The following is a 15868-nucleotide window of genomic DNA, read 5'->3' as shown; positions in this document are numbered from 1 at the left end:
CCTTGCTGTATGCAAATTCTCTGCCTCGTTCGCTTCCAAAGCAACAGTGACTACATTTCAAAAGTAAATCACTGACTATGAGGTGCAATGGGACATCCAAAGGGCACGAAAAGCACTATAGAATTGCAGATTCTTCCTTTCCCACTAACATTCCCACATCTCTTGCAGCCTTTCCTTTAACTAATTCCCCTTGTACTCTGCCCCCCTCCTTGTAAAGAGGCCCTGAGACTTTAATTCAATCTTACCTACGGTTGGTATCAGGAACCTGGTGCGTCTGGAATAAAAATACAAATCCACCGTGGCAAAAATGTATTTTTATTCTGTATAAAAGTTTTGATTTGTATTCTTTATTGCTATTCTGGCCTCTTGTGCATCCCGGATTTTTGTTCGCTCCATCATTGGTGACCGTGCCTTCCGCTGCCTGGGCCCTAAGCTCTGGAATTCCCTCCCTAAACCTCTCCGCCTCTCTCCCTCTCTCTCCTCATTTAAGATGCTGCATAAAACCTACCTCCTTGATTAATATCTCCTTATGTGGCTCGGTTTCAAATTTTGTTTGATAATCGTTCCTGTGCAGCGCCTTGGGACGTTTTACTATGTTAAAGGCGCTATATAAATGCAAGTTGTTGTTGTAGTTACAGGGCAGGTTAAAGCCTGGCCCAAAGCGCAGGGGACTCAAAGGTTCACCTGCAGGAATGACTGGTGATCTTAAATCCAAGAAAAGTATCTAGCAGAAAACCCAAGAACGTACATACACATTATGCCACTTGGCTGCCTTTACTTACAGCAGTCTTATATGAGTGAAAGAATTCCCAGAATACAAATGGTTGAATTAATTGCCAGAAGACACTGGTTTCTTACTGCATGGGCAAGTGGTTTCTGGTAGATCCGTTCAGTGCACACACCACACAATGAGTTCTGGAACAACACATGTCACCACTCACCAGCAAGTTCTATTCCAGTTTTTGTTCTTTCTTACCTTTTCATATGTAGTGTTTCCAGATGTTACATTTTCACCAGGAGCAGCTGTTAACTCCCATTTGTAATCTGTCGCATACTGAAAAATGAAGCTTGTGTTAGAGCTGTCCCAGTTTATAGGTCAATGCATATACCAGGCACATTCAGTAGAGTGCTATTCACCGGGAACCTCAAGATACCAACTAGCACACCCAGGTGGCACCACCAAAGGCGAGCAAAACTTGTATCTTTTCTTCCAGAAATGTTTCGGTGAATTCTTGTGCTCACTATGGTGAGCTCATTCAATGCTAAGGGAGAGGTTGAGATGAGGTAGGTGGAATGGAAGGAGAATCGTGTGGAGTATAAACACCAGCACAGGCTAGTTGGGCCGAATGGCATGTTTCTGTTCTGTCTATTCTATGTAAGGAAAGGCTATATAAAATTTACAGGTGGGATGTGCGCTGCAACCACATTGTTCCTATAACCTAGTCAGGCTTTTCCTGTAGGATACGGTTCCTTTATGTTTTCTCTTTTTTTTCTGCTTCTCCCTGTGTCCACAGGGAATTGAACACACTGAGAAAAAATGCAGAGAAAGGAAATGTTTGCATCCTTTTATTTACGTAATGATCACTTTTCAGCATACAGGATTTTTAAGTTTAAGATTGTACTATAACACTGTACTTACAACTTATTGGTGACTCTCAGTTTTGCTCTCTTCTCAATCCTTTCCTTCTCCTCGCTGTTTGTCTTTTCTAATTCTCCTCTTTTCTGTTGCACGTGTTTCTTAAGCGTCTGCTATTTCTCTGGCTTTCTTTTACTGTTGTACTCTATCATTTATCTCCTGTTGGCAGCTCACGTCTGACCTTACAGCAGTACCCAGTCTGTGTTTTGAGAGCAGCGTTAGCAGACAGTTATGGGGACAGATCGGGCAGGTTATAAACGCATAAGGGACCACTTCAGCGATCTGAATTTGTTCGAGTGCCCGAGTAGCAATTTTTCCACTGATAGAATGGGGTGACCAAGAAAGGGAGAAAAAAAATCCTCAAACAAAATAAGAGAATTCAGCAAGAAAAAGTAACTAGTTTTTTCCTTCTTTTCTTTCTGATGTTTTGTGCTGATTAATGTGAGGGATGTCAGTGCTGGAGATGGGAAATGCTCATTTTTCACTTGGTGTCCATCACTCCAAGGTCAGGCATAGATGCAGAACAAAGCCTCCTCTATTCTCAATCAAGAATGGGCCATAACCCCATCCTAAGGAGTGCATTTCAATTTCCCACACCAACCATCCTTGTGGAGTTTGTAAAACAAGGCAGAAAATTGAGTGCCAATTAATGCCAATTTGTGGACAGTTTCATACTATGACCTAGGAATTAGGATTAAGTTTGAGACTCTGTCCTACAGTCGACAGAGAGGAGTCTTTTATCCATTTGAGTCTTGGTTCCTGAGGTGAAGGAACAGTGCATTAACTCAATGTTGCATCCAGTCCCGTAATTTTTTAACAGTACGCATTATAATACAGGTAGACTATCCTTTATCCGAAAACCTCGGGACCAGCCGAGTTTCGGATAAAGGAGAATTTCGGATTTCGGAAGGTGGGTCGGCGGGGGTCCGCGGGGGGGTCGGCGGGGGGTCGTGCGCACGACTTACGCTGACGCTCAGCGTAAGTCAGTCGGGGTCGGCGGGGGTCGGGGCCGGCGGGGTCCGCGGGGGGGTCGGCGGTTGTCGGGGCCGGCGGGGGGGTCGGCGGTTGTCGGGGCTGGCGGTTGTCGGGGCCGGCGGGGTCCGCGGGGGGGTCGGCGGTTGTCGGGGCTGGCGGGGTCGGCGGTTGTCGGGGCCGGCGGGGTCCGCGGGGGGGTCGGCGGGGGGTCGTGCGCACGACTTACCCTTTATCCGAACTTCCGAAACCGGAACCCTCTAAAAACCGAAGGTTTTTTCGTTCGTACGCACGACTTACGCTGAACGAAAAAACCTTCGGTTTTTAGAGGGTTTCGGTTTTCGGAAGTCCGGATAAAGGGTAGTCTACCTGTAGTACCAAAAAATAATGAGGAGATTTCTTTTGTTCACTATTTGAGAGTATAAAGAATGCTTTTACAATTTCATTATAAACAGCAGAGGGAATCTTTCCCAAAAGTTATTTTGAAAAGTTGGCGAGTTGGAATTTAAAAAACTGTGCACTTGTGAGAAATGTCATCAAAATATAACATTTAGTTTGTGAGCACAGGACACCCAGAGTGGAAAATGAAGATACAACATCTATTTTAGCTACTTATTAATTTTTCTGTCATGTTGCATTTGCTGATGTTAAAATGGAGCTAAGCTTACCGATCGGAAAGCAGCAGCAACAAGATTTGAAGGAACCAGGTTTCTGCAACAACAAAAAAACACAATTTCTCAGTGACCCACTAAACATTTTGGTAATAATTCAGTAAGCTTAAGATAGAGAAAAATAAACAATAAATGTGTCTTAGACAAGAAGTGGAACACATAACATTGGCAAGGATAAAATTTGCAATATTTGCTTCTAGTTTGCCTGACTTTGCTCCATTCCATTTTTCACCCAGATCTACGTCAATCGTATAAAGTTCGGTAGTCCCAAAACGTTTTGCAAACCTGGCGTTAACCTCAAAAAGAGTTCCAATTAATGGCATTCAAACACATGACCGTTCCATGTTCCACACTTACTGTCTGACACTATTTTCCACAGCCGTCGCTCTAATTTGCTATTAAAAGCAGCTCGTAACAGCTTAAGACATACTTTAGTCAGTCCTGCAAAGTTGAGCAAAGCAAGAGGAAGGAAACTGTCAGGATTTCATGCTTCATTTGTTTATTTTGTTCTGGAAGTTACGGGTGGAGTTGTCATGCCTCAGCCAAGGCCTGGGAGGTAACTACATTAAATGCAGCACCAGGTCATAGGTGAAGCAGCACTGATTAAAGTTGGCTATACCTTTGGTGGTGCTTGCACTATACGAATATGGACCTGTTTGTTCCACAGCAGTGTAGATGTACCAGGTAGACTAGCCATAGTAAGCTTTACTTAATATAAAACATACATACACACATATTTAAGACTAATTCTGCAGTAGTTGCAAAAAGTATGAGGTGAGGCCTGGAGTATAGCAGACACTACCTCAGTAACTATATGTGGGAAGAGTTAAGAAATGTAGTGGGTGTAGAGGCAGAATGTAAGGGAGTATTATTGGAGTTAGTTATGGATGTACTAGAAAGAGATAAGGAAGTAAAAAGCCATGATTGCTATCCATGGTCCATCATGCAGGGAGAACATTGAGCAAAAGATAGATGTTATTGCGCAGGCGCTTTGAAGGGAGATTAACCAGATGTAGAGAGGACATGTTAACATAATGGCATCATGTTAGGAGGACGTGATTATTAACCCTATAAAAGATACAACACACCCAAGCAACTTCGACCTAGTCTCGCTGAAGCTAGCGTGAGCAGTCACGGTGACATGCTTATGACTTCCTGATGAGTTCTGATGAGTACGTGATTTACAATCGGTACCAGTCTCAATGGCGCTGCATGTAAGGGGTTGTATAACTTTGATTTGATAAACAAAGAGTATTAATCAGACATTTCAGTGTTTCCTACTCCTCAAATTTGTATTAGGGATATAGGATAAATGATTATCCTATAATACCTCCACATAAGGGGAAAGGATTTATGACAATATCCTATAAAAACCCAACAAGCAGTACAGCATAAATCTCCTGTACAGCCACTAATGGGGTAAAGCTCCACAATATTTCTGTAGTTCTAGGGGCAGCACGTAAGGGGTTAAATCTATGTCATCCAAGGTCACTCAGATGGGGAGAGGGAAATCACAGCAGTCCTACCCTAGGCACAACATCATTGATATTATGCAAGTTACTGTAGACAATGGGAAATTCCCAGGGGCCAGTTAGCTGAAATGGTCACATTTATCGGTAAGCTTCTTAGGCCACCAATAAAGATTGTCTTCATTCAATATTGATGAAATAGCCATTCTGGGTCAATTAAATCATGAGATGTATGTTGTCTGCATGTGATTATATGAACAGGCAGTCTCTCGCTCTCTCTCAGTCACCATGTCTGCAATTCCACAGCCAGAAACAAAAAGGTATCTGTGTCTTAAAGTCGGAACCAATGTAGCATTGAAGGTGAAGATAAAGGAGAGCCTATATTTAGAGAGAAAACAAATTATGTCTTTGTTGTTTTCACAACTGAAGACTGGAGGAAAATATAAGCTCTCACAGTGGAAAGTGTATACTGTTCATTCATGTATTTTGTGTAAATAAACCAACTATTGGTCTAAACTCCACACCATGTCTCAGTAAAGTGCTATTCCAGTTCGCCATTCATAAAAAGAGGAGAGTTCACAGTGTAATCTTTCAGTAGCTGGTGATAGAGTAAGGGTCCTGTGTTATGATCCCTGGGTAATAATACTGTTAAACTACATGTGGGCAGAAAAGGGTGCACTCTTGATAATAGGGAACATAAGATCTGCTTAAAGGAGTGACCAGTGAGGCTGAACAAAGAGAATATCGAGCACAAAACAACCCAAAACTATGGCAGTCCTTTACTATCTGTTGCTGTAGAATTCTGGCTGTAGAGGCATTGTTCATTGCTGAGGGTCTATTGAGAAGCTCAGTGGACTCAATGGAATGTTTGTCTCAATGTTCCAGTAGTTTGTGCGCTCCTGAGAGATGCAGCAGCATGGGTGATTGGACAAGACACGGGGAGAAATTCACCTGGTTTGCGCCTCCTGTTAGCGCCTGTGGGAGATGGTAACGGGGCACTGAGGGGTTACCGACCGGGTGCGGCGAATTCACCGATGCCCGCAAACTTCTCTGGTGGATTTGCGCTGGCGCTAAGCCTTACCGCCTCGCTCTCTTGCGCCCTGAAGATCGTGATGTTATCCGGTGCGCAGCGCCCCGTAAGTGATATTCGCTCCCGTCCTCTGCAGCATCGCCGGGCGTCAACAACGGCAGCTGCAGAAGGCGTCGTCACCTCGACTGGTCGCTTGGGGAGTGCTATTTAAAGGCAGTGGTGGTCAGGAAGGGCAACATTCATTTATGTCCCCATTCTGGTGCCTCCTGCTTTCTTTTGCCCCTGCGATTGCTCAGCCCTGCACTCTCTTAGAGTGCATGGGGCTGCTATGTGCGTTGCGCAGGTGTCGTTGCCCAACAGACACAGCCTGAAGATTCATTAAATGCAGCATTGGCCCTTCCCTTTAAGGGAGGGAAGGAGCCTGTAAAGATGGCAGCGCTGCCCCGAACATTGCTCAGCGCTCTGCCGATACCGCCCCTCACTCCCATTAGCGCCCTAAGGGAAGTGGTAGCGCTAAAGGGGAAGGTCCCGGCAGCAGCAAATCTTTTTCGCTGGCGATACTTTTGCGCTCCCTGAAAAGTCATCGCCCCAAATGGGATGCTATGCAATTTCTAGCCCTCTTTTGCACCATTCTGCTTAGGGCATAACTGCATTCTCCTCCACTTGTTTTTCCCCCCCATCAGGCGTTCTTTGTTTCTCTCAGTTTAGCTTGCATTCTGTTTCTGACATTTGTGTAATGTTCTTTCTTTGTGACGGAGTTTGTGCTGAGAAGATTTAGAATCTTTACATAATTTCCTTCAAACCAGTCCTAATAATGACGGGTTATTTTGGTTGCAGTTTTGTTGACAATCTCCTTGAACTTTGTCCCATTCCACTTCCACTCCAGAGATGGTTGCTGATATGTTATTTAGTGTCCCTCAGTGAAGTGCTGACACGAAGCAAGGCATTTCAGCTCACTCACATCAACCTTTTTTATTGTCTTTTGAAGACCTAATTAGCAGTGTTGCAGAGGGAGTAAATCATCGTGATATTCCCAAATTCTATAAATCTGACAGACGTATAACAAGCAGGCTTGTCAAAAATTGGCCACATGTTTCATGTCAGCTCACTCATACTTTGGTTGCTTCACTGCTGTGTTTAAGTAGCTATTAAGATACCTAATAAAGATGTGGTAAATTTGTAAGCACCTGAATCTCCACTGTACAGCACAGAGGGTTAGGATGATGCAAATACTGTTGGTATTGTAGACTATTCTAGCTACATGAAAAACGGACTAACAAGTACAAGGTGTTGCTATGGGAACCCACATGAGTCCTAGCTATGCCTGCCTTTTTGATGAATGTATCGGTGCTGTTTCCTGCTCTCGCCCTGAACTAGAAAATTTCATTCACTTTGCTTCCAATTTCCACCCTTCCCTCACCTTCATATGGTCCATAAGAACATAAGAACATAAGAAATAGGAGCAGGAGTAGGCCAATCGGCCCCTCGAGCCTGCTCCGCCATTCAATAAGATCATGGCTGATCTGATCCTAACCGCCAATCCACTATCACAGAACCATCTCCTGAATCTAACAGAATTAGACACACGAAATAGGAGCAGGATCAGGCTACACGGCCCCTGGGCCCGCTCCGCTACCCACAGGGCCATGACCGATCCGAACCTAGACTCATGTCCAAATTCCTGCCCGCTCCCCGTAACCCTTAATTCCCTTTACTTCTAGGAAACTGTCTATTTCTGTTTTAAATTTATGTAATGATGTAGCTTCTACAGCTTTTTGGGGCAGCATATTCCATGGACCTACTACCCTCTGAGTGAAGTAGTTCCTCCTCATCTCAGTTTTGAAAGAGCAGCCCCTTATTCTAAGACTATGCCCCCTAGTTCTAGTTTCACCCATCATCGGGAACATCTTCCCCGCATCCACCCGATCCAACCCCTTCACAATCTTATATGTTTCAATAAGATCGCCTCTCATTCTTCTGAACTCCAATGAGTAGAGTCCCAATCTACTCAACCTCTCCTCATATGTCCATCCCCTCATCCCCGGGATTAACTGAGTGAACCTTCTTTGTACTGACTCGAGAGCAAGTATGTCCTTTCTTAAGTATGGACACCAAAACTGTACGCAGTATTCCAGGTGCATTCTCACCAATACCTTGTACAACTGAAGCAATACCTCCCTATTTTTATATTCTATCCCCCTAGCAATGAAAGCCAACATTCCATTGGCCTTCTTAATCACTTGCTGCACCTGCATACTAACCTTTTGAGTTTCGTGCACCAGGACCCCCAGATCCCTTTGTACTTCAGAACTTTCCAGTTTCTTGCCATTAAGATAATAACTTGCTCTACGATTTTTCCTGCCAAAGTGCATAACCTCACACTTTCCAGTATTGTATTCCATCTGCCAAATCTCTGCCCACTTACTTAGCCTGTCTATGTCCCCTTGCAGGTTTTTTATGTCCTCCTCACTCACTACTTTCCCTCCCAAACTTTGATATGTTACACTCGGTCCCCTCCTCCAAATCGTTAATATAGATTGTAAAGAGTTGGGGACCCAGCACTGACCCCTGCGGAACACCACTAGTTACTGATTGCCAGTCTGAGAATGAACCATTTATCCCAACTCTCTGCCTTCTGTTAGATAGCCAATCCTCTATCCATGCCAGAATATTACCCCCAATCCCGTGATTTTTTATCTTAAGCAATAATCTTTTGTGTGGCACCTTGTCAAATGCCTTTTGGAAGTCTAAATACACTACGTCCACTGGTTCCCCTTTATCCACCCTATACGTTACTTCCTCAAAGAACTCCAGCAAATTTGTCAAACATGACTTCCCCTTCATAAAACCATGCTGACTTTGTCCTATTAAATTATGATTATCCAAATGTCCTGTTACTGTCTCCTTAATAATGGACTCCAAAATTTTACCTACCACAGATGTTAGGCTAACCAGTCTATAGTTTCCAGCCTTCTGTCTACTGCCCTTTTTAAATAAGGGTGTTACATTAGCAGTTTTCCAGTCTGTCGGGACCTTTGCCAAGTTCAGGGAGTTTTGGAAAATTATTACCAATGCATCCACAATCCCTACCGCCACTTCCCTCAAGACCCTAGGATGTAAGCCATCAGGTCCAGGTGATTTATCCGCCTTGAGTCCCATTATTTTACCGAGTACCACTTCCTTAGTGATTTTGATCGTGTTTAGCTCCTCCCCCCCTTTAGCCCCTGTTTGTCCAGTGTTGGGATATTCTTAGTGTCCTCTACTGTAAAGACTGATACAAAATATTCATTCAGTGTTTTTGCCATCTCCATATTTCCCACCATTAATTTCCCGGTCTCATCCTCTAAGGGACCAACATTTACTTTAGCCACCCTTTTTCTTTTCATATAACTATAAAAACTCTTACTATCTGTTTTTATATTTTTTGCTAATTTACTTTCATAATCTATCTTCCCTTTCTTAATCAATCTTTTTGTTATTTTTTGCTGTCTTTTAAAGTTTTCCCAATCCTCTATCCTCCCACTAGATTTGGCTACCTTATATGCCCTTGTTTTTAGTCAAATACTATCCTTAATTTCTTTACTTAGCCATGGATGGCTGTCTTTTCTTTTACACCCTTTTCTTCTCAGTGGAATATTTTTTTTTTGGAAGTTGTAAAATAACTCCTTAAATGTACACCACTGATCATGTATCGTCTTACCCTTTAATCTATTTTCCCAATCCACTCTACTCAGTTCCGCTCTCATACCTTCATAGTCTCCTTTATTCAAGTTTAGCACGCTTGTTTGAGATCCAACCTTCTCACCCTCTAATTGAATATGGAATTCAACCATGTTATGGTCACTCATTCCAAGGGGATCCTTTACTAGGACATTTTTAATTAATCCTGTCTCGTTACACAGGACCAGATCTATGGTTGCTTGCCCCCTGGTCGGTTCAGTTACATACTGCTCAAGAAACCCATCCCTAATACACTCAATGAACTCATCCTCAAGGCAGCCCTGCCCAATTTGATTTGTCCAATTAATATGATAGTTAAAATCCCCCATAATTATAGATGTTCCCTTATTACAAGCCTCAACTATTTCCTGATTGATACTCCGTCCAACAGAGTTGCCACTGTTCGGAGGCCTATAGACTACGCCCACTAGTGTTTTTTTCCCCTTATTATTCCTTACCTCCACCCAAACTGTTTCATTATCCTGATCTTTTGACCCAATATCATTTATCTGTATTACAGTGATTCCTTCCTTTATTAACATAGCCACCCCACCTCCCCTTCCTTCCTGCCTGTCCTTCCTGATCGTTAAATAACCTGGTATGTTTAATTCCCAGGCATTGTCACCCTGCAGCCATGTTTCTGTAATGGCCACAAGATCATACCCATATGTAGTTATTTGTGCCATTAACTCGTCTATTTTGTTACGAATGCTACGTGCATTCAGATAGAGAACTTTCAAATATGTTTTGTGACACTTAGTTCCTGCTTTTGCCCTTTTTATTACTTTACCTTTTACTCCATACCTTCTGCCCCTTCCTGACACGCTCTGGTTTTTAATTTCCCCACTGCTACCTAAGTCTATGACCTTCTCTGTTGTCATTTTTATTAATTTGCTCTCTAGGAACCTCCCCCCCCCACTAGTTAGTTTAAAGCCCTCTCTACAGCCCCAGTTATATGATCCGCCAGGACTCTAGTCCCAGCACTGGCCAAGTGAAGCCCGTCCATCTCTGACTCTTCCCTTCCCTTCCTCGACTTCTCTGTCTCCATCTCTGGGGATAGGCTGTTGACAAACATTCACTAAAAGCCCACTGACTCCCACAGCTACCTGGACTACACTTCCTCCCACCTCGCTTCCTGTAAGGACTCTATTCCATTCTCCCAGTTTCTCCCGTCTCCGTCGCACCTGCTCTGACGATGCCACCTTCCATACTAGTGCTTCCAACATGCCTTCCTTTTTCCTCAACCGAGGATTCCCCTCTACTGTGGTTGAAACGGCCGTGGACCGTGTCTGTTCTATTTCCTGCACTTCTGCTCTCACCCCTTCCCCTCCCTCCCGGAACCATGATAGGGTTCCCCTTGTCCTCACCTTTCACCCCACCAGCCTCCACATGCAACGGATCATCCTCTGGCATTTCCGCCACCTCCAGCGTGTACCCACCACCAAACACATCTTCCCCTCACCTCCCCTTTCAGCATTCTGAAGGGACCGCTCCCTCCGTGATAACCTGGTCCACACCTCTATCACCCCCCAATACCACTTCCCCTTCGCCCGGCACCTTTCCGTGCAAGCGCAGGAGGTGCAACACATGCCCTTTTCCCTCCTCCCTTCCCACTGTCCAGGGCCCCAAACACTGCTTCTAGGTGAAACAACGATTTACTTGTACTTCTTGCAATTTAGTATACTGTATTCGCTGCTCATGATGCGGTCTCCTCTACATTGGGGAGAACAAACGCAGAGTGGGTGACCGCTTTGCGGAACACCTCCGTTCAGTCCGTAAGGGTGACCCCGAGCTTCCGGTCATCTGTCACTTTAATTCTCTGCTGCACTCCCACTCTGACCTCACCGCCCTCGGCCTCTTACATTGTTCCAATGAAGCTCAACGTAAGCTCGAGGAACAGCACCTTATCTTTCGATTAGGCACTTTACAGCCTTCTGGACTCAACATAGAGTTCAACAATTTCAGACCATAACCTCTGCCCCTACCGTTTTTTCCATTTTTATTTCTCTCTCTCACATGGCAGCTGTTGACCATTCTGCTATTGCCATTTACACTTCAGCTAGAGCCATCTTTTGTTTCTTAACTTGTCCCATTACCATCTCCTTTGCCTTGCACCATCATCCCTTTTGTCTCTTAATCTCTTCTGCCTTCCATCCTATCACAGACCTTCCCTTTTGTTCTTTCCTCCCCTCCCCCTCCCCCTCCCCCTGCCTCTGTACTTGCTTAAAACCCGTTACATCTCTAACATTTTCCCGTTCTGATGAAGGGTCCTCAACCTGAAACGTTAACTCTGTCTCTCTCTCCACAGATGCTGCCTGACCTGCTGAGTGTTTCCAGCATTTTCTGTTTTTATTTCAGATTTTATCCCTCTGGTTCTCTCTCATTACCTCTTTTATTCTCTTGAATGTGCCAACTCAGATTGAAGTGTCATTCCATAAATATCAGCTTCTCTCTGGTACCTCACTGAGTAAGTGAGCCTAAACAGTGAGGCACTATTCGACTGTGAGAGTCTATTTCATCAATGCTGTCATTGCACCATGTGCAGATCAAATGCCCTTTCCAGCTGGGCTAGCGGGATAGAGATCAGGAGCAGAAACCCAGGCTGTTTCCCCCGCCTCACTAGCCTAAGGACTGAGTCTGCCTGAATTTCTGAATTATTATAGTGATTATATGGCTTTAATAAAAACAAAAGTGACAGGCAGAGAAATCAAGGGTTTAAATCAAACATGGCCACAGTAAATAATAATTCTAAAAGATCTAAGAGCGTTAAAAAAACAAGCCTGAAGGCTTTGTGTCTTAATGCGAGGAGCATTCGTAATAAGATAGATGAATTAGCTGCGCAAATAGAAGTAAACGAATATGATATGATTGGGATTACGGAAACATGGCTCCAGGGTGGCCAAGGCTGGGAACTCAACATCCAGGGGTATTCAATATTCAGGAAAGATAGGCAGAAAGGAAAAGGAGGTGGGGTAGCATTGCTGGTTAAAGAGGTGATTAACACAATTGAAAGGAAGGATATTAGCTCTGATGATGTGGAATCTGTATGGGTAGAACTGTGAAATACCATGGGGCAGAAAACGTTAGTGGGAGTGGTATATAGACCCCCAAACAGTAAGGCGGAGGTTGGGGATGGCATTAAAAGGGAAATTAAAGAAGCGTGCAATAAGGGCACAGCAGTCATCATGGGTGACTTTAATCTACATATAGATTGGGCTAACCAAATTAGTAACAATACTGTGGAGGAGGAATTCCTGGAGTGTATACGGGATGGTTTCCTGGACCAATATGTCGAGGAACCAACTAGAGATCAGGCCATCTTAGACTGGGTATTATGTAATGAGAAAGGATTAATTAGCAATCTTGTTGTGCGAGGCCCCTTGGGTCGGAGCGATCATAATATGATAGAATTCTTCATTAAGATGGAGAGTGAAATAGTTGACTCAGAGACTAGGGCCCTGAATTTAAATAAAGGAGACTACGATGGTATGAGGTGCGAGTTGGGTAGGATTGACTGGGGAATGTCACTCAAAGGGTTGACGATGGATGGGCAATGGCAAACATTCAAAGATCGCATGGATGAACTACAGAATTTGTTCATCCCAGTTTGGCATAAAAATAAAACAAAAAAGGTGACTCAAACGTGGCTAACAAGGGAAATTAGGGATAGTATAAGATCCAAGGAGAGGACAAAGGGATTAATTAAGAGGGGGAAAGTAGAGTATGAGAGTAAGCTTGCAGGGAACATAAAAACTGACTGTAAAAGCTTTTATAGATATGTGAAAAGAAAAAGATTGGTGAAGTCAAGCGTAGGTCCCTTGCAGTCAGAATCAGGGGAATTTATAATGGGGAACAAAGAAATGGCAGACCAATTAAATACATACTTTGGTTCTGTCTTCACAAAGGAGGACACAAATAACCTCCCAAAGATGTCGGGGAACATAGGGTCTAATGAAAGGGAGGAACTGATAGTAATCAGTATTTGTAGGGAAATGGTGTTAGGGAAATTGATGGGATTGAGGGCCGATATATGCCCAGGGCCTGATAATCTATATCCTAGGTTACTTAAGGAAGTGGCCCTAGAAATAGTAGATGCATTGCTGGTCATCTTCCAAAATTCGATAGACTCTGGAACAGTACCCATGGATTGGTGGGTAGCTAATGTTACCCCACTGTTCAAAAAAGGTGGTAGAGAGAAAACGGGGAATGACAGACCGGTAAGCCTGACATCGGTAGTGGGGAAAATGCTAGAGTCCATTATAAAAGATGTAATAGCAGAGCACTTGGAAAACAGTGACAGGATCAGACAAAGTCAACATGGATTCACAAAAGGTAAATCGTGCTTGACTAATCTACTGGAATTTTTTGAGGATGTAACTGGTAAAATAGATAAGGGAGAACCAGTGGATGTGGTGTATCTGGACTTTCAGAAGGCCTTCGATAAGGTCCCGCATAAGAGATTAGCATGTAAAGTTAAGGCACATGGGATTGGGGGCAAGGTATTGACTTGGATAGAGAACTGGTTGGCAGACAGAAAGCAAAGAGTTGGAATAAACGGGTCTTTTTCCGAGTGGCAGGCAGTGACTAGTGGGGTACCGCAGGGATCGGTCCTTGGACCCCAGCTATTCACAATATATATTAATGATCTAGACAAGGGAACTAGATGTAATATCTCCAAATTTGCAGGCGACACAAAGCTGGGTGGGCGTGTGTGCTGTGAGGAGGATGTCGAGAAACTCCAGGATGATTTGGACATGTTGGGTGATTGAGCAGAAACATGGCAGATGCAATATAAAGTGGATAAATGTGAGGTTAGCCACTTTGGTGGCAAAAACAGGAAGGCAGATTATTATCTAAATGGCAATAGATTGGGAGAAGGGGAAGAGCAACGAGACCTGGGTGTCCTTGTGCACCAGTTGCTGAAGGTAAGCATGCAGGTGCAGCAGGCGGTTAAGAAGGCAAATGGTATGTTGACCTTCGTAGCGAGAGGGCTTGAGTACAGGAACAAGGATGTCTTGCTGCAGTTATACAGGGCCTTGGTGAGACCACATCTTGAGTATTGTGTGCAGTTTTGGTCACCTTATCTGAGGAAGGATGTTCTTGCCATGGAAGGAGTTCAGCGAAGATTCACCAGGCTGATACCTGGGATGGCAGGAATGACATATGAGGAGAGATTGGGTCGATTGGGCTTGTACTCGCTGGAGTTTAGAAGAATGAGAGGTGATCTCATTGAAACTTATAAAATTCTGACAGGACTGGACAGACTAGATGCAGGAAGGATGTTCCCGATGGTCGGGGAGTCCAGAACCAGGGGACACAGTCTAAGGATAAAGAGTAGGCCATTTAGGACAGAAATGAGGAGGAATTTCTTCACCCAGAGAGTGGTGAACTTGTGGAACTCTCTACCACAGAAGGTGGTGGAGGCCAGTTCATTAAATATATTCAAGAAGGAGTTGGATATATTTCTTAAGGCTAAAGGGATCAAGGGGTATGGGGAGAAAGCAGGGACCGGGTACTGAATTTGGATGATCAGCCATGATCGCATTGAATGGCGGAGCAGGCTAGAGGGGCCGAATAGCCTACTCCTGCTCCTATCTTCTATGATTCTATGTTTCTATGCTTCTATGTTTCTACATTAATCAAGGAGTCAATTACTGCTGTAAGGAGGGATGATATCTTAGCAGGTTCCTCTAATGAGGCCATATGGGTAGAACTTAAAAACAAAAAGAGGGCAAGCACTTTGCTGGGAGTGTACTATAGGCCCCCAAACAGTCAGGGGGAGATAGAGGCACAGATATGTAGGCAAATCTCAGAGAAGTGTGGAAATAATAGGGTAATAATATGGATTTCAACTTCCCCAATATTAACTGGGATAGTCAGAGTGTGAAATAACAACAGAAAATGCTGGAAAAACTCAACAGGTCAGGCAACATCCGTGGAGAGAAATTTGAGTTGACGTTTCAGGTCGAACCCTTCTTCAAAACTGGAAAGAAAAGAAATTAGATCAAAGGCAGGGCTGCGATTGGACAAAAGAAGTGAAAGAAACTAAAGAGCTAGACGAGATGGTAATAGGCTGAGATTAGGTGTAAAGTGTACTGGCAGGGCAAGAGATAGCTGCCAGGTGTGAGAGAGAAACAAAAGGAAAGGGGGGGCGGGAAAGGAGTGGAAAAATTACAAGAAAAAATGTGTAATAGGGGCCGAGGTTATGATCTGAAATTGTTGAACTCGATATTGTCAGAGTGTGAAAGGCTTAGAGGGTGTGGAATTCTTAAAGTGCATCCAGGAGAGCTTTTTGAGCCAGCATGTAGTAAGTCCTACAAGAGAGGGGGTGGTACTGGACCTAATTCTAGGGAATGTAGCCGGGCAAGTG

The 15868-nt window shown here is 44.0% G+C and overlaps 1 protein-coding gene across 1 annotated transcript in view; it reads right to left on the bottom strand.

Annotated features, from left to right (window-relative positions):
- slc1a4 (solute carrier family 1 member 4) overlaps positions 1-15868 on the bottom strand; it is a 96401-nt gene that overhangs the window by 33677 nt on the left and 46856 nt on the right. The window contains exons 2-3 of the mRNA XM_085981615.1: positions 3277-3319; positions 977-1054 (exon numbers count right to left, since the gene is read on the bottom strand). Of these exons, the coding sequence (XP_085837741.1) occupies positions 977-1054; positions 3277-3319 (121 nt within the window). The remainder of the gene's footprint in view (positions 1-976; positions 1055-3276; positions 3320-15868) is intronic.

Source organism: Somniosus microcephalus, chromosome 3, assembly GCF_052327205.1.
Source record: "Somniosus microcephalus isolate GS21.2 chromosome 3, FLI_Smic_1.0, whole genome shotgun sequence".
Classification (NCBI taxonomy): domain Eukaryota; kingdom Metazoa; phylum Chordata; class Chondrichthyes; order Squaliformes; family Somniosidae; genus Somniosus; species Somniosus microcephalus.
Note: the sequence above shows the minus strand (reverse complement) of the source record. Positions and strands in the feature narration are given on the sequence as shown.